At 48.2% G+C, this 24,071-nt stretch overlaps 1 protein-coding gene across 15 annotated transcripts in view; it reads right to left on the reverse strand.

Annotated features, from left to right (window-relative positions):
- Positions 1-259: 259 nt before the first annotated feature.
- EFCAB6 (EF-hand calcium binding domain 6) overlaps positions 260-24,071 on the reverse strand; it is a 306,732-nt gene continuing 282,920 nt past the window's right edge. For 12 of the 15 annotated variants that reach the window (XM_054543760.2, XM_054543758.2, XM_063722923.1 and 9 more), the window contains 5 exons: positions 11,158-11,388; positions 9,059-9,227; positions 6,387-6,571; positions 2,489-2,638; positions 260-651 (listed from right to left, as the gene is read on the reverse strand). In XM_054543760.2, the coding sequence (XP_054399735.2) occupies positions 529-651; positions 2,489-2,638; positions 6,387-6,571; positions 9,059-9,227; positions 11,158-11,388 (858 nt within the window). In that variant the 3' untranslated portion in view covers positions 260-528. The other 3 variants (XM_063722925.1, XM_054543767.2, XM_054543766.2) reach the window with 2 other exon arrangements.

Here is a 24,071-nt window from a genome sequence, read left to right on the forward strand (position 1 = left end):
CCTGAGGTCAGGAGTTCGAGACCAGCCTGGCCAACATGGCGAAACCCTGTCTCTATTAAAAATACAATAATTAGCCGGGTGTGGTGGGTGCCTGTAATCCCATCTACTCAGGAGGCTGAGGCAGGAGAACTGCTTGAACCTAGGTGGCGGAGGTTGCAGTGAGCCCATAGCGCCTTCACTCCAGCCTGGGCAAAAGAGCCAAACTCCATGTCAAAAAAAAAAAAAGTTAGCATTAGTAATTATTTTATAGTGTCAAGAATCATTCTTGCAAAGACTATTTTATTTGTTCAGACTAACAAGTGAGGGTGCCCAAGACATAGTGGTAGCACCTGGCGCCTGGAGCGCAAGCATCCTGTGCCAGAACCCAGGGCAGCCGTGCCTACTACCCCCGACCCAGAGAGAGGTGGGCTGGGCTTGGGCTTGGGTTTTGCTTTTTTGAAAATTCATGAAACCCCTAAATTATAGGATTTTATTAGTCTTGAAACAGGCCCTGTGGCTGTCGTCCCGCTGGGCGCACGGCAGGGGTGTCTACTGGAGGAACGCCCGGAGGAAGTCGTTGTAGGAGATTTTTGAAGACAGTGTCTTATCGTAATACTCCAGAATATGGAAGAACTCTTCCTCAGAGAGGTTGATGCTGTACTGTCTCAGGACCTGGAAGACAGAGAAAAGGGGCCTCTGAGGCTTGTTTGGTACCCTAGGTTAAGGAGGCAGGCTGCCAGGAAGGGGCTGGGGGATACATCCACCTGATCCCCAACCCCACTTCCGATGTCAGCCTCCCATCTGTGCGCTCTCTCTATGCCCTCTCAACCTCTGCCCAAACAGGAAGCAGCCCCCGAGGGCAGCCCTGTGTGCATCTGGGTGTGAAACAGGAGCAGACAGGAGGTTAATCACCTTTGCCTCCCTGAGGGGCTGAAGGCTGGTCAACATGTTCAGACAAGGTTGATGGTCAGAGAGGTAGGGGCTCAAGGGGAGACCTGGCCACGCGGCCCTAACTTGGGGCGGGGCCTCAGGGTGCACCCAGGCAGGGGAGGGCAGGGCCAGTGGGTGCTGAGTGCAGAGAGTTGCTGTGATGAGACCGTAACACAGCCTGGAGCAGAGCCTACTGGTGGGAAACCCAATACTGACTGCCCCTTCCTCTTCAGTTACAGAACCTGACTTTCTCCCAGGCTCCTGTGTGTCCAGCTAACCGGGAACATGTCTCAGCCTCTCTTGCAGCTAGGTATGTTCTGGCCTGAGAAGCTAAGTAAGAATGTTATGTAGAACATCCAGGAAGCCTCCTTTAAAGGACAGGGGCATGCCCTTTTCTCTCTTATTTTTCTGCCTGCTGCCTGGAATATGGCTGTGATGCTGGGGCTCCAGCAGCCACCTTGGACCATGAGGTGGCCTAGAGGAAGGAAGCCAGGAGTTGAGAACAGCAGAGCAAAAATGTGGTCCCTGATGATTGTCCAGCCAGCACACCAGCTCTGACCTTCCTACCTCTGGACTTCTTTTATGTGGGAGCGAAATAAACTTTCACCTTAAGCTGCTATTTTCCCCGCCCCATTATGTGAAGCTGAAACAAATCCTGACAGACCCTCATAATATATAAAGATGAGGCCATACATTTCCTATCCACATTTGCGTTATAACTTGTTTCTAGGAGGAGACTGGAAAGCAGGGCTAGATGGCCCAGAGGTCCTATGGGGCTGAGGTCAGTGGGCCTGGCTGTTGGGCCCCATGGGATGAAGGCAGAAAAGGAAGCTGAACTTGATGACTGAGACGGCCCCTCAGTTACGCCATCTGATCTGCGACTCTGTGGAGGGCAAAGTTTCTTTTGCCCCTTCCCAGCACCACGCCCGAATTCCTGGGAAGTTGCTGGAAGGGAATAACAGAACCTGCCCTACTTCCTTCCTTTCTTTGCATGGGGGATAGGGAGAATCCCTGACAGATTTATACTTAACCCCGAAGGAAAGAGGAACATGAATGTGGATTGGAAAACCACTGCAGGGTGTTTGTTAGGCTATGGGGGTGGGACACGGAGGGCACCCAGGGACATCAGGACAGATGCCCAAAGGTGGAGCCCCACTGTGTACTGCGGGGGCGGGGCTCACTTTGCAGGCCCCTTGGGAGGTCCAACATAGGTCAGAGATGCTCTTCAGAGCCTGCAAGAGAGCCCAGATGTGGGGAGAGGGCTCAGAGCAGCAGCAGCAGTGATGGCAGTGCCTTAAGGAACCTGGGCTCAGGCACTGACCCTGAGGAGCTGGCGAGGGAGGTATGGGGCATCCACGCAGGGCTCCAGAAACCTTTGGGAAGGAGAACCCGGGGTCTGAAGGTGAGGCGAGTGGACCCAGGCCTGGATAACTTGGGGGTCCCAGGGAAGTGAGATCTGAAACAGCCAGGTCACACCGGGCCTTCGGCAGGGGGTAGAGGGCTCCCCGCAGGAAGTTTCTGGCCACTGGCATTTGGCAGCTGCTCCCTGCAGAGGCACTGGGCGTAGGGCTGTGCTCACCGTCCTGAAATCTGCGATGCTTAGCAGCCCCGTTCCAGCCTCATCATAGCTTTTGAACGTGCGCCGCATTGGCCTCCAGCAGTGCACAATTTTGGGCTGAATACGCAGCAGAGCAGAGTAAAAAGATGACGTCTCAGCGCCAGCTTCTTTCTAGACACAAGACAAGAAGGGGTGAGGAGGGAGCTTTTGAACGCGAGGGTTGGGGTGGGCTCCTCCTCGCCTCCGCCTCGCCCCCGCCTCGCCCAGCCCTGCTCCGGCTTCACCTCCCAACCTGCTCCACTGGCTCTCAATCTAGGAGGGAACCTGCCAGAATTCGTCACAAAGATGCGCACCCGCCCCCTGACCATTGTGTGGGCTGTTTAAAAACGTGTATTACATCAGCCATCTCATTTACACCTCCCCACGGGCAACCCGGAAAGAAGGCAGGTCTCTATCCCCACTTCACAGATTCGGAAGTGGAGACTCGGGGAGGTAAAGTGACTTGGGCTTTGACCCCAACACACTTCAGGCCACACCACCTCCCAGGGAACGCAAGGAGATGGCCGGGCAGATACGGGCCAATTTGAAAATAGTTCGAGGAAAAAAAGAGATTTCACTCTGGGTTTTCCAGTAAGTTATTATAAGGAACAGTGTTAAAAAAAATTCACAAGGTTGTAATTATATCTAGTAATTAGACAGAACACTACACTGTGATTACTTCATTTAGGTGCTATTAGATTGAAAACAAGACATTTGAACATGATTTAGCCCCAATGTGTTGGAATATCACAAAGGTGAACGGTAGGCAACAATGCGTAACACGTCTTGGGAAAGTTGAATTTTACCATAACACTACGTAAGACAGATGAACACAGGGTTAAGCTGCTTTCATTTTTTTTTTTTTTACATCATTTGGCATGTATGATGTGAGCTCCCCAGGTACCCACGGCTTCATGAGCTGCCAATTTGCCCAATCAGCTGATCCACAGGTGGGGAAGAGAGGGTGTGGGGCTCACATGACCTCCCACACCACACATCACAGGGCAGGACCACCAGCCCGGCCAGAGCCCCCACCTCTGACCCGCCTTGCAGGGAGGGGCAGCGCCCAAGCTGCCTTCCCCCAAGGACATCTTTCTGCTGCCTAATGGGGTGGAGAAAGCTCCCAAATCACCAGAAAATATAGTCCCCTTTTTAGCTCCTCTGCAGGGAGACATTTGACCTGACCTCCACACTTCCATGGTGGTAGCCTTGGCAGCTGCCAGATGGGACAAGGGCTGTAACCAGGACCACGTCAGGGGCCTACTTACTCTCTCCTGAAAAGCGTTCAATCCCAGTCCACTCCGGTCTGGTGCAGGGATTTGAGGAGTAGGGGTGGGAGAACTCTTCTGAACCACAGAGTGGTGCCTTGGGAGGGGTGGGGGGACAGTGCCACAGTCTCTGTGGGCTGACCCGCAGCACCTAGCACGACCCCACTCTGACCCCAGCTTTGCAGGGTTGCTGAGGACGGACAGTGCAGCTGGAAGCTGGGGACTGGGGTGGCCCCTTTCACTGGGGAGGGCTCAGAAGGGGGCACTGGTGTGCTCTTCCGTAGAAGCCCATGCACCTCCTAGCAAGTCTTTAGAGCCTCCACAGATCTCCAGAAGGAGAAACTGAGGCCCAGAGAGGTGGAGGAAGGATGGAATTGACGGAGGCTTTGCAGGCCATGTGTCTCCATGTTCTCCATGTTCGTGGCTCCCGTGAAGATGGAATGGGGACAGTCTTTTCTCTGTGCACAGAAGAACTGAGCTGGCAGAACTGTCTTAAGTCTTTTTTTTTTTTTTTTTTTTTTTTTTTTGTAAACTTGGTCTAAGCTTTTGATACTAGCTCCTGTTTGTCTAAACTAGAAGCTAGGCTAAGATGGAACCTGATTTTGCACAAAATTGCAAAACTAGCTGTGAAGAAACTTTCTGCATGGCATCTACTTAACTGTGGCTGGCTTAACCCACTCTCCATTCCCTAGAGTCCCACCACTGTGGCCCAGGCAGGTGTGGCCCTTGGGTGGGGTGAGTGGGAGCGGAGCCAGGTCGGGGGTGGGGCCAGGGCCAGGGCTGTCAGCCCAACACTTCTGGTCCCTCCATCTGAGTCATAAGGTGGTTGGAATCAGTTGTGTTTGTTCCCCAAATCGACAGCACCAGACGTACTTGTACTTGTTATTTAATTCAACGTAACTCAATTCAACGTTAATTCAGTACTAAAAACATTTTTTGGCTTCATGTTTTGGAAGGGCTGGAGCTGATGCCGTGATGGTACTGGGTGTGGGTTTCAATTGTGAAACTGTAAGTGGCTGAGAATCAAAGGTAAAAATCTAGAAGAACTGTGTACCCTCCAGCTGCCCTTTAAGTGGCTTTAGGTTTTCATTCCTCTTCAAAGAAACAGAGAAAACTGTAGACAAGGCATGGTGAGTGTAGTTTCCGCCAAAAATGATGACGAGAGACTCCATCCACCACACACACTCAGAGGAAAGGGCCTGGCCCCATCTCAAATGGCTGGTGGATGAAGACCCTTTTAGTTCCAATGTTGACCAGTGCTGTGACCCACCCCACCCCTCACTTTGCCTTTTGGGTTAATTGACCAGGCACTGCCTCCAGGGCACTGTATGACACCTGGGTCACACAGACGCCTGGGAAGAGCCACCATAACCAGGTGTCTGCCACCTGAACAGTTGGAAAACCTAGGATCAAGGCTACTCGTTCCCATTCTGGGGTCTCCAGACCCTTATAGAGTTCTAAAAGGAGAGGAAGAAAATCTTAAATTGCTTCCAAGAAAATACATTTCTGAGCTGTTTTCAATATCCCCAAAGCCTAGCAGAGGCCTTGTCTTTACCGCAGCCCTTGCCTCCCAGGTGCGAGCCCCCAGCACACAGGCTGTGGGCTTTTTGCCCCCTTCGACAGACCCTGGCTGTCTCATGCTGACCTGACAACTGCCTGGCCCTCTTGAAGTAACGGAGGAAATGGGGTGGCTAAGTATTGCTCACGTATCACATGCGTATAGAGATCATCTGAGTAGGGTCTATGGGGGAGGTGGCAGCAAGGCCGGGGACATTTCACAGATGAGTCCTGGCTGGAAGCAGGACTGGGCTGGGCTGGGCTCTGGCCTCCTGGAGCCTCTGAGTCCACCTTTTCTGTGAAGCTAGGTGATCCGCAAGTGCAACGAATTAACAAAAACGAGGCTGAATGTGGTGGCTCATGACTGTAATCACAGAAGTTTGGGAAGCTGAGGCGGGTGGATTGCTTGAGCCCGGGAGTTCAAGACCAGCCTGGGAAACATGGCAAAACTCTGTGATATGGTTTGACTCTGTGTCCCCACCCAAATCTCATCTCAAATTGTAATCACCAGTTGTCAAGGGGGGACCTGGTGGGAGGTGATTGGATCATGGAGGAGGTTCCCCCTTGCTGTTCTTGTGAGAGTGAGTGAGTTCTCATGAGAGCTGATGGTTTTAAAAGTATTTGGCAGTTCCCACTTCACTCTCTCTCACCTGCCACCATGTAAGATGTGGCTTGCCTCCCCCTTCACCTTCTGCCATGATTGTAAGTTTCCTGAAGCCTCCCCAGCCATGTGGAACTGAGTCAATTGAACCTCTTTCTTTTATAAATTACCCAGTCTCAGGTAGTATCTTTATAGCTGTGTGAAAATGGACTAATGCATCCCATCTCCACAAAAATACAAAAATTAGCTGGATATGGCGGCTTGTGCCTGTGGTCCTAGTTAGTTGGGATGCTGAAGCAGGAGGACCACCTAAGCTGGGAGTTCGAGGCTGCAGTGAACCGTGAACCACTGTTCTCCAGCCTGGGCAATAGAGTAAGACCGTGTCTTGAAAAAAATAAAAATGAAAGTGCCCCTTTCCATCTGGCCCCACATTTCCTGCAGGTGAGCAACATACCATTTTGTGTGCATTCTGGATCTTCATCCTGTGCATCAGTGAGCTTTCCTTTGCTTTTAGCAGGAGGACACAGCTCTGAATGAAGTCACAGTATGCAAATTTCCCGTTGTTCTTTAAGTCATATTTTATAATGAGCTGCTGACATTCCTCTTTGCTTATGTCCAGGTTGAATTTCTCCACAAGAGCTACAGACAAAAATGGCAGTTCAATTGGTGGCGATTCATTCATTCATTCATTCTTCACTCATTCATTCAACACTTGTCGAGGCACCTTCTCAGCTTCAGGCCCTGGCTTGGTCCTCACATCAAAGAACTCACGGTTGGTGGCTGGACGACAGACATGTGACAAACTAAGTGCCGCAGGGAGGGGGACCCTGAGTACCGCTGGCCCACACTGTCCTGGGTTTGCATGGTCACAGCTTATGGACAGAGACTACAGGAGCTATGACCAAAACGCAGAGTGGGAGGTAAGGGGGCGTTCCCCGCCGAGTCAGGGCAGAGCCAGGTGTATGAGGAGCAGGGGAAGTTTCCCTGAGCTCATAGTGAGCCTGGCCGGGGCTGGACTGTGAGGATGGAATTCAGACTTGGCCCTATGACCAAGTATTTCCTAACGGCACCAGAGACAGGTTCTCTAGTGTCCGTTATGCCAGGCAAATTCTCGCTTTAAGTTTCCATTCCATTGATGATCTAAAAATATATACAACTTATTCTGGATACAGGGACCACCTTTAGGAGACAACAGCTGTGCAGCCTCAGGGGCTGAGTCCAGCTTTGTGATCAGGCTCATGTGGATGCTCCACGGGGAGTGTTGCTGGTGGCCGAGAGGCTGGCCCACTGGAACCTCTGAAGAGCAAGGCTCGCCCCACGCTTGGCACTCATCCTCATGCCGCATTCTCCTGCCAGTTGTAAAGACAACACTTCTCTGGGAGTGACAACTCATAATTGAAGGAGGCTTATGTAAGATAAGATTTGAGTTTAAGTTTCATAGACTAGACTGTGTTTTGACATCCTGAAAGAACAGAGTGTCAGGGAGTGGAATGCTGTGTGAGTTGCTGAGGCAAATGAGGAAGGCCAGTGGAAGCAGACTCCAGGAAAACGACGCCTGCATGCCAAGCCAGGCCAAGAGAGGCTGCTGCATGTTCTAAAAGCAGAGGTTTCTTTGCCCTTGCACACAGTGAAGCAGCAGCAGGTCACGGTGCCCACTGGGACACAACGGGGGCCCACGGAACCCCAAGGAACTGGCGCATACATGCTTCTGATGCTCTGACTCACAGAAGGCCATCAGCAGTGAGGAGAAAATACAGAATGACTTTTGGAAAGCAATCGGCTTTTTTTTACAGTATTGAATTTTGGATGCATGACTAACACCTGACAAGCCTATCATAATAACTGAGTGGGGACTTAAATGAGTTCATGGTTAAAAAGAAAAAGCCAGCAGTAGCAATAAGGACAATAACACAGTGAAGGTTTATCACTCTCAAAATCAAAGAATTAACTAAAAAAAAGGGGAACGCCAATGTGTGTGACAACCAACATGTGTGTTTTGGCTTCAGCAAAACATTACATTAAATCAGTGAACAACATTTGAATATTACTGATTTCAGATTTTTTATACTTAATTTACAAGTGTTTTTTAATAGGCTCTAACTTAAAGAGTTTACACCTGGTTTCATTTGTGCATTTTTAAAGTCATGATTATGATAAAAGTAATTTATATTAATATTGGAGGCTCTCAAAGAAAACATTTTCCTTTAAAAGGAGTCTGTATATTAGTCATGTGTTGGGGGAGCTAAAAAGCCAAGGAGTGACATGGTCAGATATATTTTCCTGTAATGTAAAATGTTGCATAAACAAGATGTAACTGGGCCGGGTGTGTTGGGTCACACCTGATCCTAGCACTTTGGGAGGCTGAGGTGGGCAGATCTCTTGAGGTCAGGAGTTTGAGACCAGCCTGGCCAACATGGTGAAACCTGTCTCTACCAAAAAATACAAAAACAGTCAGGCATGGTGATGCATGCCTGTAATCCCAGCTACTTGGGAGGCTGAAGTGGGAGAATCACTTGAACCTGGAAAATGGAGGCTGCAGTGAGCTGAGATCATACCAATGTACTCTAGCCTGTGTGACAGTGAGACCCTGTTTCAAAAACAAACAAACAAAAAACCAAAAAACAAAACAACAAAAAACAAAAAACCAAGATGCAACATTTACTGGAAGTATAAATCCCACTGGTTTAATTTTAAAAGTTTATCAAAGTGATACATGCTGAAAAACGAAACAACATCAAAGAGTGAATGTTGATGGGAATGGAGCCCCAGGAGTGTCCCCTTCATCCCACCCTCCTCCACCTTTTCCATTTCCTTCTGCAGTCAGAGTCTGTGAACATTCATACTCTGCCCAGGGTGGCAACCACTGTGATTTCTAAAGCTCAGAGTTAGTGCAGCGCTGACTTTACCATGCAGATGGGCCCCCTGCTGTGAGGGCCAGGTGGTCAGAATCCTCCTCCCTGGGGACCTTTGTATAGTAAACTGCGCAGCCCACCCAGAAGTTCCCACCGGTTTCCTGTTCTGCTGCTCCCTAGCCTCCACCCGGGGTGTGGCTTTGTACCCAGTGGGAATAGCCTCTTGCCACAGGGGCTGACCACATATTACCAAGCGGATAGAATCTGAACGAACCCAGGAAATCGGAGGCGTTGATGTCCCCCTGTCTCGCCACATCCTTCTCCTTGCATTCTTTCAGGAGCTGGCGCCAGCAGCCCTGGATTCTCTTCCGGAGCCTGCTCTCTATGGGATCACAGTTCTGCAAGGGCGGAGTACCCGGGATCTCGGTGGTGCTCGCTGGAGTCTAGCAGGGAAGAAAAGAAAAGGCGCTTTTCACTTAAGATTCAAAACGGAAGTCATCAAAAATACCTCAATACCTCCAGTTTTGAAGTTCACAATTCTAGAGGCAGAATTAGCCCAGAAATAAAATGAAGAATAAAACATAGATGGTGATTTTACCTTGTAGCTTTTATTTCCATTGGTGGGCTATATGTACTTGTGCCAAGTCATAACCAAAATAATTTTGGAAATAGCCATGTAGCCAAGGTTCAAATCTACACAGATGTGATATAAACATATTTCTGGTGTGTGTGTGTGTGTGAGAAGTGACAATGACAAATTTTTCACTAGCGGAAGAGTCTTATCTAAGAGAGAGATTTACTTGTCATGGGCACGAGACATCCAATCCGTAAACATTCACAGAATATCTGTTATTTAGACATTATGTGGACCAAGTAGGAGGCTGTCCTTTGCTTTATTGTATTTTCTATTTAAAAACAAGAGAGTGGCTCTAATCTAGCCCAGGTTTTTTTCCTGAAGGCCCCCTTGACAAGCGATTATCTAAATTAGTAACTTATGCAATTCAGTTGGATTCCTGGTTTTTCTCTCAAACCCCCGAGCCTCCTGCATCTCAGTTGATAATTAGGTCCTTCTTCCAGTTGCTCAGCCTGAACCCTTCGAAGTCTTCCTTGACTCTCCCTCACCCTCTGCATCCCACATCTGATCCCTCAGGAAATCCTGTTGGCTCTACTTTGAAGATACATCCGGAGTTTCCCCAGCACCACATCCCAAGCCACCATCGCCTCTGCTAGACCTCCTCACCGACCCACACCCCCAGCATCCAGAGTGTTTTTGTTTTTTTGTTTTTGTCTTTTTTTTGAAATGGAGTCTTGCTCTGTTGCCCAGGCTGGAGTGCAGTGGTGCAATCTCGGCTCACTGCAACCCCTCCTTCCCAGGTTCACGCCATTCTCCTGCCTCAGCCTCCCGAGTAGCTGGGACTACAGGCACCCACCACCATGCCCGGCTAATTTTTGTATTTTTAGTAGAGACGGGGTTTCACCATGTTGGCCAGGATGGTATCGATCTCTTGACCTCGTGATCCACCCGCCTCGGCTTCCCAAAGTGCTGGGATTTCAGGTGTGAGCCACTGCACCTGGCCCCAGAGTGGTCTTTAAAGAGTCCCTCAGATTACGTCACTTTGCTGCTTAAAAACAAGCAAAGGCTTCATATCCCTCGAGTGAATGCCAAAGTCCTCATCATGGCCTCCAGGCCTCCAGCCTCCTACTGCTGCTGTAACAGATTTCTGAGAATTTAGTGGCTTAAAACAACACCAACTTATTATCTTACAGTTCTGGAGGTCAGAAGTCTGAACTGGGTCTCACTGAGCTAATATCAAGGTGTCCAGAGGCTTGGCGAGCCTGGGCACCTTCCTCCGTCCCAGGCCAGGGGTGGCTCAGCCAGGGCTCCAGGCTGTGCAATTTGACAGACCTGGGCTTAAAATCAGGTCACTCCACGTCTGAGGGACCAAGATCACATGAGGATGCCTCTTAGAGCCTCACTGTGTTCAACTGGAAAATGGGTATAACTTGCCTCAAGGGACGGTGGCCCGCAGTTGACCACAGGGCCTTGCCTTCTGCACAGAGGTGCCGGCAGCACCACTGCACTGCTGCCAGGTGCCTCCCGCCCTGCCTCTCGCTCCCTTTCCCACCTTACACCTGCTCTTGCCTCTTTTCCATCCCATTCCTCCACCGTTCCTATCCCCACGTCTGCCCCCTCCCAGAGAATGGATGCTAAGGAGCTGCCAGTGGGCTCCTTGCCTGTGCCCCCACCCTAGACTCACCCATCTTCTCAGCCACTCAACCCTGGGCCATACTAGGGCCCCCAAAGTCCCCCCAGTGGGATTTGTGGATGTGGCATGAGGCGGCCTGGGACACCTGGCAGGATGGAGAACTCACACAGGGGTGACTCTGCGACTTTGACCCTGGTCTCAGCTCCTGAGTGGGCAATGAGAGGGCAGATCTGGTGCCTTCTGAGACGTCGGGGACACTGCTCCCTCTCTGGGCCACGGCCGAGTCACCAGTGGCCATTGGTGTGGCTGCTGTCTCGGAACTGAACCTGTTCAGGAAGTCCGGGTATTTCAGCCTCCCCTTGGCATTGACTGGCATCTCGTTCCAGAGTCTGTCAAACTGGAGAAGGAGCAGAAGTCATTTCCCAGGTGTCAGTGCAAACACAGGCAGCGTCGCACCTGTGCCAGCGAGAAGTGGGACGGGCCAGCCTCGCAGGAGGTGAGCGCTCACGTGACTGGTGAAGAAGAAAATTAAAAAAATAAAACGCCCATTTGGCCTTCACTCGGCGGAGGCCTCAGGAAGACTCTGGAAAAGCAAAGACAAGAGGATTATTCATGGCTTCTGCAGGACATTTTTTAATTGAATTGGGCCCTCAGTGAGCACTTTAAGGCCATTAAATCTTGTGATTAGTCATAGTGCCTGAGCGGCAGTGTATTCGAACATTTGGGAGAAAATGCAAATCAGAGCCCCCACCCACCTTCATCCCAGGGAAGCCCAGTCAGACTCATTTCTCACCCTTCCAGGTACACCTGAGTTTTGCAAACAGCTCACCAGGTGACGCAGCCCTCAGCCCCCGCACTTGCATCCACGATTTATTTCACCCTACGGGCAAAAGCGTCTTCCCACAAGATGAAAAGGGAGGCATTTGGAAAACCAGGGAGCGGTTTATGGCTTTGTATTTTTGCTGTCTGATGCCACAGACTGTATCAAAACCACACACCATGCAGATAGAAAAAAAAAATGACTCAATGCATCCAAAATGAGCCACTTTTGGTGACTGGAGGGCTTTCAGGGAGCCAAGAAGAAGGGCAACTCCTTCCAATTTGATTTTTGTACAGCCCCAAAAGCCCGACGGAGCCCTAGCCTCCAACACAGCTGATGGAGAGGCAGCCTCCAGAGAGGCGAGGGGAGGCTCAAACCCTGGTTCCTTCCTTCCCATCCTGCGCTTTCCCCTGGAAGCCTGGGCTCTGCCAGAAACTGAGTTGCTTCTGGGTCTCCACTGGGGTTTTCCAAAGCAAATTAGAGTGACTGTCTTGGGCTTGATTTGAATCCTCAGAAGAAGCAGGGAGAGGTACGGAAGTCGGGGTTGGGGGGGGTGCAAAGGCAAAAAGGTTTAGTGTGGGACAAGGTTCTCAATTTATCTTTTTACTTTTTATTTAGAAATAACTATAGACTTGCAGGAGGTGACAAGGACAGTACAGTGAGGTCCCTGCACCCTTCCTGCAGTTTCTCCCAAGGCTCTGTCTTAAGTGAAAACACCAAAACCAGGAGGTGGGTGTGGGTGCAGTGCGGGTGTGGTCTGATGTCATTTTACTACAGGTGTAGATTCAAGTTGATTGCATTCTGACCAACGAGGAAAAACTATCTTGTGGAGAAGTGAGGGGACCTTGAGGATGTGACTGCAGCATCTCAGACCTCACCAGCGCCAAGTACAGTAATCTGTCAGACAGGAATCAGCTCCCCGACCTGTGTCCTCCAGGACCACTGGCCAAAACCACTGGGCAGACGGCCCCCCCGACACCTTCCCATGTGGTGCCAAAACCACCTCTGCAGGTAATCTCTCCCCCTACCTCCCCCGGTCTGGAAGCTCCCTGCAGAGTCCTCTGAGAATCAACTTTAAGTGTCAAACATCTGGCGAAGGGGCAGGCACACAGCAGGTGCTCAATACATGTTTGATCATTGGTTAAAGTTCCTAAGAGACTCACATGGTCAGACTGGTCAGACCCAGGGTAAGGATGCTTCCCAAGGTGAGAGCAATGGAAGGTGCGGAACCCTGTTCTGACCCCTCCTCCTGAGGCCTTCTCACGGAGCAGAAGAGGACAAGCCCCGTAGGGGAGGACCCGGTAGGCTTGCGCCCTCCTGTTTGAGCTGGATTCAGAGCTGAGGAGGCAGAAGATCACGCCATGAAGGATAAACACTGAGGGAGGTCGGTGTGCGTGCTGACAGATGCCGTGAAAATGACGCTTGGCAGGAGACAATCCCAGGGCTCCCACCTAAGGATTTCTTCTAACAGGGTGGCTGGGGCTGGCCAACTCCCTAATTAAATCCTGTGGTGCAGGCTGGGTGTGGTGGTTCACGCCTGTAATCCTGCCGCTTTGGGAGGCCGAGACAGAAGGATCACCTGAGGTCAGGCGTTTGAGACCAGCCTGGCCAACATGGTGAAACCCCATCTCTACTGAAAATACAAAAATTAGCTGGGCATGGTGGTGGGAGCCTGTAAGCCCAGCTACTCAGGGGGCTGAGACAAGAGAATTGCTTGAACCTGGGAGGCGGAGGCTGCAGTGAGCCAAGATCGCACCACTGCACTTCAGCCTGGGCAACAGAGCAAGACTCCATCTCAAAAAAAAAAAAAAAAAATTCTGTGGTGCAGAGGAGGCCATGAGGGACCACAGGAATCCTATTTTCATCCTATTTTAACCGAAGAGCCTCAGAACGGGAGGGTGGAGGAGGCATCACCAGAGGAAATAGCCCCCGGCCCGCATGTGGCCTCCAGTCTCCATGGAGGCACCTAGAACACCAATGAGCCTAACGGCGCCAGGACGGGGGCTGAAGGGCACCATGAGGCTGGACAGACACTGGGGAGACTGGATTCTGAAAAACTGCCAGCCAGTGAGCTTGACATGAAACGTGGGCAAGACGCTGCTGGACTATGAAAGCATCAAAAGCAAGTGAGTTTCCACATCAGCGTGGTGAGGTCTGCGCGTGCTCAATCATCCCGTCTCCTTGAGCCACCAGCTGAACCTTGAGAAAGACACCACCATGGGTTCCGACTCTGCTTATGATGCAGAAAAGCGGCAACAGACGGCTACTTGCCATCAACAGAGACAAGCCAGGCAACCTGCAGCCGCGGTTGATCCCCTATAAGCCCATGATCGCGGGGTCACAGGGAGCCAAGGGGAGGGACAGAATTCCACAGCTCCAGGCTCCAAGGAGAGCCGGACTTGCCACCAGCTCTCACCCCTGGCAAAGTGTGGGAGAAAGTGGTGGCAGTCACCAAGGAGGGAAGAAGTCAGTTCATCTTGGAACAAATTCTGAAGGCCACGTGCAGGCTGCCGTGTCAGTCTAGGACAGCTGGGGGACCCAGGAACCAGGGCGGCTCACACCTGCCCCAAGCCCTTCTCCTCACGCCTCTGCTGGTGCTCTGGATCCACCTGTAAGCCCAAGGTGGGAGAGTGTGTGTGGGGGGCCACTTCTCCAGACCCCCCATAGGATGCAGAAGCCTTAAGCTGCTGGGGAAACCCACTCAACTCTCTGCCTCTAGGACAGGGGTAGGAACCCCTCCTTCCTCCACTGGGAACCCTATCCAGGCTCTGGGGGAGGGGAAAGATCAACATCCTTGCAGAATGGGCAGCGACCCCTTGGGCCCAGGGTCTGCTCCTCTACAAAGCAGAGGTCTGAGGGGATGAGCCCAATAGCCGCCAGAGACAGGAGGCAGAGAGGGCTGCCCTGGAGGGGCTGGATGGGGCCAGAGCAGTGAGAAAGCTTCACCCGAGGCCCAGGATGCCCCTACCCTGTCAGGAGCCCAGCACCAGCAAAGGCAGCAAGAGAGGGAAAGGGACCCCTCTCAGGCACCGATGTGAGCTGAGGGTGGCGCAGGAATGCTGAGAAGACCCTCCGGCAGCCCCAGTCCCGCGCCAAGCCCACAGGCCTCACTTCTGGCCTCTCCTAGTTCTAGACATATCTCTCTCCAACCTTCACTTCCATGTCTTCACCCCTCCTCCTTGAGACCAGCTCTACGTCCGTCCACCACTTTGTTTTACCCTATCCCTCATCCTGCCCAGCCCTCACCTCCCTCCTGAACAAAGCTTGGACCCCACACAGCTACTTCTTCACTCTCACTCCTCCCTCCCCAGCCTCCCCCTGAGCTTACTGGGGAAGCTCCTGCTGTAACTGCCAGACACGCCCACAACCCTTCCCCAGTAAATGTCCCTTGCTGCTCTCTGTGGCAACCCCTCTGCACCATTTCCTCTTCTTAAATATCCACTATGGTCCCCTCACTCTCAGCTGATAATCTTACCCCATATTTCATAGAGAAAATATACATTACATCAAATTGACTGCACCTATGCTCCCGCCCCATAGCTACAGGAGGAGGTCTCGGCTCCTATCCAGGCCGCCCCTCGTCATGTCTCTGGATGTGGTCTGCCTTCTTGAACTACAGAGGCTGGGCAGCTAAAAGCTACTGTGCCCATTTTTCTCTGTAGCAGACAGAACAGACACAACTGCCTGCAAGGAAGGAATAAGCCCAGGTGGTGATCAGCTCTTCTGGTCCGTTTGGTGGCAGAGGGGTTTGGTCCCATCCCCTTAGCACCACAGGTGCTGAGCTCTGCTGGGAGGCAGTGGCAGTGGGTTTCTTCTGGAAAAGCCTCCTGGTGGGATTGGGTTTCTCTTGGCTGCCACGTTCTTGGATGTGGGGACATCCTTCCTGGTTCTCCAGCCCTTCCAGAGCTTCTGTAAGATCCTAATACCCTTCAAAAAAAAACCTCTTTCTGCTTAAACTTGCCTGTGTGGATCGTGCAATCTGCAACTAAGAACCCTGAACAATATGCAAAGCAACAAAAAAGTATCCAGATAAATCAGATAAAAAAGATATTCAGGGCCGGGCGCAGTGGCTCACGCCTGTAATCCCAGCACTTTGGGAGGCCAAGGCAGGCAAATCACAAGGTCAGGAGATCGAGACCATCCTGGCTAACATGGTGAAACCCCGTCTCTACCAAAAATACAAAAAAAAAACCCAAAAAACTTAGCCAGGCGTGGTGGCGGGTACCTGTAGTCCCAGCTACTCAGGAGGCTGAGGCAGGAGAATGGCATGAACCCAGGAGGTGGAGCTTGCAGTGAGCCGAGATCACGCCACTGCACTCCAGCCTGGGCAACAGAGTGAGACTCTGTCTCAAAAGAAAAAAAAGATATTCAGATCATGTCTGAATTCAGACATGAGAACAGACATGATTATGTCTATTTCAATGGTGTCTTTTTCAGTGGCCAGGTTGCATGCTTTCTGGCCACAATACAATACTAATAGAACCTGATTATAAAGATCCTATGTCTGGAAAATGAAAATCTCACTTCTAAATAGTTTACGGTTTAAAGAGATGCTAAGCACTATGGCAGCCTAGACATTCTAATAAGCCTCCGTTCACAAAACACCCAGTTAATGGACACATATTTTTAAAAACATATATTTAAATTCATTGCAAAGTTCACAAGGAAGTACAGCAAATCATGAAGGGCCAAGGAAAGCTGCTAACCCCAAAGACAGGTGAACAAAAACCTGAAAGCCAGCTCGCAAAAGCTAATCCTGGGAGGCCAGAGTTTTAGGGATTGATGGTGCTCAGGGGTTGGGAGACTGAGGCACAGGCCTGGAGATCCTGGCATAATGAGCCAGGTTACCTGATGGGCTGTATCTTCAGTGCAAGGCTGGGTGAGGAAAACCTGCATGGCTCTGAGCTCCGGGCTGGGCACAGACCTGGAGCTCATGGCCTGGAGTCTGTGAAACCATTTTGGTTTCTCCATCATGGAACCCCAAGGTGGAGGAACTGAAGCAGCGTTGGGCTGGCAGCATCTTTGGCACTTGGAAGAAGCAAACCCTAATCATCTGTGTAGAAAATCATACTCAGTCCAGGCCCCTCAGGATTTCCCCCAGATTAAATTCAGCCAAATATAAGCTCTTTCATGAAATAAAAATCACTAAACACATGAAGAGGCAAGTCACCATAAACATGAGTTGGCAAAAACAAGCTAAGACAGATTTAGACTTCAGATATTTGATATTTGCTAGAGAATATAACAAGATTATATGTAAAATAGTTAAAGAAGTAGACACGTGTATTAAAATGAATGAAAGGAAAGGTATAAAATAGCTAAAGGAGTAAACACTGGTATTAAAAATCAGCAAGGAGCAAGATAATATCAGAACTGACAAGTCAGATTTTTTTTTCATTTAAACAAACACATAGACTTCCTTGAAATTAAAAATATAATCATTGATAAATTTTAAAACATACAACGTATAGATTAAGCAACAGATGAGACACAGTTGAGGAGAGAGATAATGAACCTGAAGATAGAGTACAACAGTCCTTGTCAAACCTAAGCACATCAGAGCCACCTGGAGGGCTTGCTAACGTGTGGTTTGGTGGGTCCTACACACACAGTTTCAGATGCAGTAGACACGTTTGGCAGAACACAAAGGCGCGACCTTAAAAGCAGTATCAGTGGGAGTCAGAAGATGGTGGAATGATATTTTTTAAAAATTGAGAGGAAATCACTGTCAATTTAAAATTCTCTACCCAGAGAAGTTACCTTGCGAAAATATGGTCAAATAAAGAGATTTTCAGGCCAGGCGTGGTGGCTTACGCCTGTAATCCCAGCACTTTGGGAGGCCGAGATGGGGAGATCACCTGAGGTCAGGAGTTTGAGACCAGCTTGCCCAACATGGTGAAACACCCGTCTCTACTAAAAACACAAAAAATTAGCCAGACATGGTGGTGCATGCCTTTAATCCCAGCTATTCGGGAGACTGAGGCAGGAGAATCGCTTGAACCCAGGAGGCGGAGGTTGTGGTGAGACGAGATCATGCCATTGCACTCCAGCCTGGGTGACAGAGTGAGACTCTGTCTCGAAAAAAAAAAAAAAAAAAAAAGGATAATAAATAAAATAAAATAAAAGTGTCTACTCAGAAAAGTTACCTTTCAAAAATATGGTCAAAAAAAGATATTTTCAGAAAAAAACTGGGCAAACTTAAGATCATAACTAAAGGAAATACTTCATGGAGAAAGAAAATGGTCTCAGAAGAAAGGTCTAAGGTGTGAAGAGTGAAGAAGGGGACACCAAATAAATGACCACTGTATAAAACAGTCTAATGATTAATTTGTGGAGAAAAAACAAGATAGATCTAAAACAACAAATAATAACGAAATCTAGCGGAAAACCGGAGTTAGGGCAACTCAATATCATGTGCCCTGTAGGGCTCATGAGGAAGTACAGGAAATCAGTAGGGCCGGGAAAGCTGCTAACCCTACAGGCAGGTGAACAAAACCTTGAAAACCAATTGGCAAAAGAGAACAATGAAAAGGCTGATGAACTTTTGACTTTGTTTTGTTACATACAATAAAATTTCAAGGGCAATGACCACCTATTGGTTAAAATAACAGAAATAGATATATAATTTCCAAACCAATAGTGGGGAAAAAAGGAATTTAAAAAATCTCAATCTGGCCGGGTGCAGTGGCTCACGCCTGTAATTCCAGCACTTTGGGAGGCGAGGCAGGTGAATCACTTGAGCTCAGGAGTTCAAGACCAGCCTGGGCAACATGGCAAAACCCAGTCTCTACAAAAAACCAACCAACCAACCAACCAACAAACCACAAAAATAAGCTGAGGGTGGTAGCGTGCATCTGTAGTCCCAGCTACTTGGGAGGCTGAGGTGAGAGGATAGTTGGAGCCAGAGAAGTTGAGGTTGTAGTGAGCCATGATCACGCCACTGCACTCAAGCCTGGGAAAAAAAAGAAAAAAAAACACCGTAATCCAAAATAAGATAATAAGAGTTTAAAAAACAATATAAAAGACTGGGTGCGGCGGCTCACGCCTGTAATCCCAGCACTTTGGGAGGCTGAGGCGGGTAGATAACGAGGTCAGGAGACCAAGACCATCCTGGCTAACATGGTGAAACCCCGTCTCTACCAAAAATACAAAAAACAAAATTAGCTGGACGTGGTGGCGGGCGCCTATAGTCCCAGCTACTCGGGAGGCTGAGGCGGGAGAATGGCGTGAACCCAGGAGGCCAAGCTTTCAGTGAGCCAAGATGGCGCCACTGCACTCCAGCCTGGGTGATAAAGCGAGACTCCATCTCAAAAATAAATAAATAAATAAATAAAACTATATAAAAGAGATGAGCATTAAATGAAAGCACATTTGATGACAGAAATAAATTCATACATATCAGTAATCACAGTAAATGTAAATGGATCAAACATGCATATAAATAAATGAGATTATTAGATTGTATTTTTTAAAAATGCAGCTGGGCAAGGTGGCTCATGTCTGTAATCCCAGCCCTTTGGGATTAAGCCAAAGCAGGTGGATCACTTGAGGTCAGGAGTTCAAGACCAGCCTGGCCAACATGGTGAAACCCCGTTTCTATGAAAAATACAAAAATTAGCCAGGCATGGTGGTGCTTGTCTGTAATCCCAGCTACTCTGGAGGCTGAGGCAGAAGAATCGCTTGAACCAGGAGGTGGAGGTTGCAGTGAGCAGAGATCATTGCCATTTGTAATACATGCATATAAAACATAAGTTACAGAAGGGCCAAATAGTTTTTTAAAAGTTGGAAATAGATATACCAAGCAAATATTAAATTTACAAAAACTGGGGTAGTTATACTAATATCACATAAAATAGACTTTAGGCCACAAATTATTTTCCAGGCATAAAGAGGGCTATTATATAATGATTAAAGCGTCAATTCAAAGCCAGCTGTGGTAGCTCACGCCTGTAATCTCAGCACTTTGGGAGGCTGAGGTGGGCAGGTCACTTGAGGTCAGGAGTTTGAGGCCAGCCTGGCCAACACGGTGAAACTGTGCCTCTACTAAAATACAAAAATTAGCTGGGCATGGTGGCGTGTGCCTGTAATCCCAGCTACTTGGGAGGCTGAGGCAGGAGAATTGCTTGAACCTGGGAGGTAGAGGTTGCAGTGGGCCGAGATCAAGCCACTGCACCCCAGTCTGGGTGACAGAGTGAGACTCCATCTCAATAAAAAAAAGGTCAACTCAGTAGGAGGCTATAAGAGTTCTGAATATGCATACGTTTAATTTAAAAAAGAACTAACCTTGAACGCACATATATATTATAATAAAAATGGACAGAATAATAAGAAATGGATACACCTACTATTACAGTGAGTGATTTCAACATACCTCTTAGTGATGGATGGGCCAAAGAGACAAAAAGGACAATGAGTTTTTGAAGGGCATAAATAACAAGCTTTTACTCAGCATATGTGGAACGCTTCACTCAGCCACTGGAGGCTGTGCATACTATCCATCCACAAATGGAACATTTATAAAAAAAAGACCACACATCAGAACTCAAAATATTTCTAAGAACGGATGTCATTCAGATTATATTTTCTGATTAAAATGGAGTTAATTGGTAAATTAATAACTTTAAACATCCATGTATTTGGAAACAAAAGAGAGCACTTTTAAATGTTTTATGGATCAAAGAAGGAATCAAAATGGAAATAAAAACTATGGAGAACTGAATTATAATTTTAAAACTACATATCAAAACTTGGATGCAGCTAAAGTGGTAATGAGAAGGAAATATATACTTTTAAATGCTCATTAAGAAAAGAAGAACAGCTGAAATCAGAAAGCTTTGTCTAACTTAAACTAAAGCAGAAGGAATAATAAAGATAAGAGCAGAAATTAATAGAAAATTAATATCAACTAAACGAAAAGTTGATAATTTGAAGAGACTAACAAAATAGGCAAATTCTGGCAAGATTAAGCCAGGAGAAAAATAATATTAGAAAGAAAAAATAAGGTATAAGTATAGATTCAGCAGAGATTAAAAAGATAACAGGACACTATTAATAATTTTATGCTAATAAATTTGAAAACTTGGAGAAAAATGGACAGATTCTTATAGAAAAGATAAGTCACCCAAACTGACAAAATGAAGATAGCCTGAATGGCTTTATAATCCTGAAAGAAAATTAGCAGTTAAAAAAATCTTCCCATAAAGCAAATGCTGGGCCTTGGTGGTTTTACAAGCATTTCTACTCAATGTTCAATAAATGGACAGCTCCAATCTTACCCAAATTATTCTGGAAAAACAGAAAAAGGGGATTAACTAAAAATGCCATCTCCAAAGCTAGTGTAATATTGATACCAAAGCCAGACAAGATAGTATGAGAAAAGAAAATTCATGAATGCAAATTATACAATAAAAACTTGCTAACTGAATCCTGTACTGCAAAATCACTTTTAATACCTCATGAGCAAGTTTGGCATATACCAGGAATTCAAGTTTAGTTTAACATCAGAAAGTCCGTTAATGTAATTCGCTATATTGAGAAATTGAACCCAAAAAACTACTTGTGTATCTGAATATATACAGGAAAAGCATTGGATAAAATTCAACATCTATTCATGGTAAACAGATCTTAGCCAAATAGGAATAAAAGGGAACTTTTATACTTGATAAAGAATATCTACAAAAATGGCTTGAGAAAACATATTGAAGCTTGAAATTTTGGAAGCATTTCTGTTAAAATCAAGGACAAAACATCTTTTAGCTATCTATCACAGTTTCTGTTCAACATGGAACTGTAGGTTCTAGACATTGCTATAAGGCAAGAAAAAGAAATGGAAGTATGCAGATCAGAAAAGAAGCTCTGACTGCCGTAAATCACAAATATTATTTGAGTGTATTATTTATACTCAAAAGAATCTGATGCATTATTAGAATTAATAAGAGGATTTAGCAAGGTAGCTACACTAGTAACAAACAGAAAGTGTAACTTAGGAAAATACCACGGGAAACATTTTATCATAATAAAAATATAAAGAACTTAAGGATGCAAAAGACCTCTAGGCAGAAAATTATAGAACTAAATTAAAGGCAAACTTTTTAAAAAACTAAATTAATAGAAAACCTATTTTGAGAGAGAGAGACACTATGTTGGCACGTTGGGAGGCTCACTATCGAGAAGATATTATTTCTCCCCACAGAGATATAATGATTTAATGCAATTCCAATACAAATTTCAGCAGAGTTCTTTGTGGAAATTTACCAGACAATGCTAACATTTCCATGGTAAGCTAGGGCTAAGATGAAGGCAGACACTCCTGAGGAAGAGGAACCAGGTGGGAGGTCTTGCCCTGACCAACATCAAGACACTTAAAAGCTAAAGTAACTTAGATACAGAGGTATCAATTCAAGGACAGGGGGAAAAGGAAAGACCAATGGAACAGAATGGAGTCCAGAAAGAAGCCCCACGTCTATGTGGGAACAGGGTACCCAACGGCCTGGGTGTTGCAGGTCAGTGAGGAACTCACAGAATTCAAAAAATGGTGTTGGCAAAACTGTTCGTCCATACGAAAACAATTATAACTGTTCGTCCATACGAAAACAAATGAAAAGAAATTATCTCAGGTGTATTAAAACATAAAGTGAAAATTTAAAAACCTGTAGTAGAGGATATAGGTTAATTTTTTTTCTTTGAGATGGAGTCTCGCTCTGTCAACCAGGCTGGAGTGCAGTGGTGCATTCTCAGCTCACTGCAGCCTCAGCCTCCTGCGTAGCTGGGATTATAGGCATGCACCACCATGCCCAGCTAATTTTTGTATTTTTAGTAGAGACAGGTTTTTGCCATGTTGGCAAGGCTGGTCTTGAACTCCTGACACTCAGATGATCTGCCTGCCTCAGCCTCCCAAAGTGCTGGGATTACAGGTGTGAGCCATTGTGCCCAGCCAGGTTAATATTTTTGTTACCGTGGGATAGGTAAGGATCTCTTAACCACAGCACAAAGTGGAAACTGGCAATAAAAAGATAGATACATTCAGTTACATGAATTCAACTAATGTGGTTTTTTTTTTCTTTCATCAAAGGACACACATACACAGTGACAAAGGATCCAGTCCTCAGACGGCTCCAGGTTCTTCTCCCACGTGATCAGTGGCTGCTCAGTTGCTTTTTCTGGTTTCTCCCCATCTCCTTGACTTCCCAACACCAGGAAGATCCAGAACTCAGCCCTCTCCCAGCTGCACCCCTGCCAGCTCAGGCCATTCTCCATGCATGGGACCTCCAGGGGCCTCTCCTGTGGGCTCCAGTCCTGGCCACCCACCTCCCACTCCACATCGTCCCTTGCACACCCAGCCGTGGTGCTCTCAATCCATCAGGCCCGACGCCAATTCCATCCTCACTTCTTCCACAGCACCCTGCCTCCTCTCTCTGGCCAGTTCCTCATCTTTGCTCCCCCTTTCTCTTCCACACCCCACACCACGAGCACATTCTGTGGGCTCCAACTCTGAGATATTCATGATTCCATCTCTCCTGATCACCTCCCTTGCCTGGGATCACGGCACAGTCACCCCGTTGGGTCTGCTCTCCCTGCCTGCTCTGCCCTCGTCTCACCTCCAGGCCACAGGCCACATAGCAGCCAGAGTGATGCTGTTTAGAGCTGAAGTCAATCGCCCTGACAGACAGCCCTTATGCTCAGGGCCCCAGGCCCCTCTTGTCATTGCGAATAAAAGAGAGTACCCCCCTCGGGCTCACAGCCTACTTGGTCCAGCTCCCTGCTCTGACCCCAGCCCACACCGCCTGCCCCCTCCACAGCGCTGGCTTCTTATTCCTCAGACTCCTTCCACGTCGCCTGACCATGCACAATCCTTCTGCCCAGGAAACTCTGCTCCCAACTTCCCCCTACCTGGCGGCCAGGTCTCTACCCCTGCGTGTCACCCTCTCAGGGCGCCTTCTCTGACAACCCTACTCACAAGTGCACCCCTCCCTAGCTCGCTATCCCCTCCCTCTTTCCTGGCTTATTTCCCCTGTGGCATTTATCACCCTAAACACACCAGGCATTTCACTGTTTTGTTCCCTGTGTGAATATCCCTGCAAGAATGGAGGCTCCACAGGAAAAGGTTTGTCCATGTGCAGCTGGCAGCAGCTTGAACCAGCACACGCACGCCTCCTGCTTCCCGTGTTCCCTCTGCCTGCGCTGCTGTCTCCTGTCTCCTCTTAGAGGCAACTCCCACAAACCCAACACCCTGGCCTCGGGGAAACCCACCCGCCCCTTCC

This window comes from Pongo abelii, chromosome 23 (assembly GCF_028885655.2).
Source record: "Pongo abelii isolate AG06213 chromosome 23, NHGRI_mPonAbe1-v2.0_pri, whole genome shotgun sequence".
Lineage (NCBI taxonomy): Eukaryota > Metazoa > Chordata > Mammalia > Primates > Hominidae > Pongo > Pongo abelii.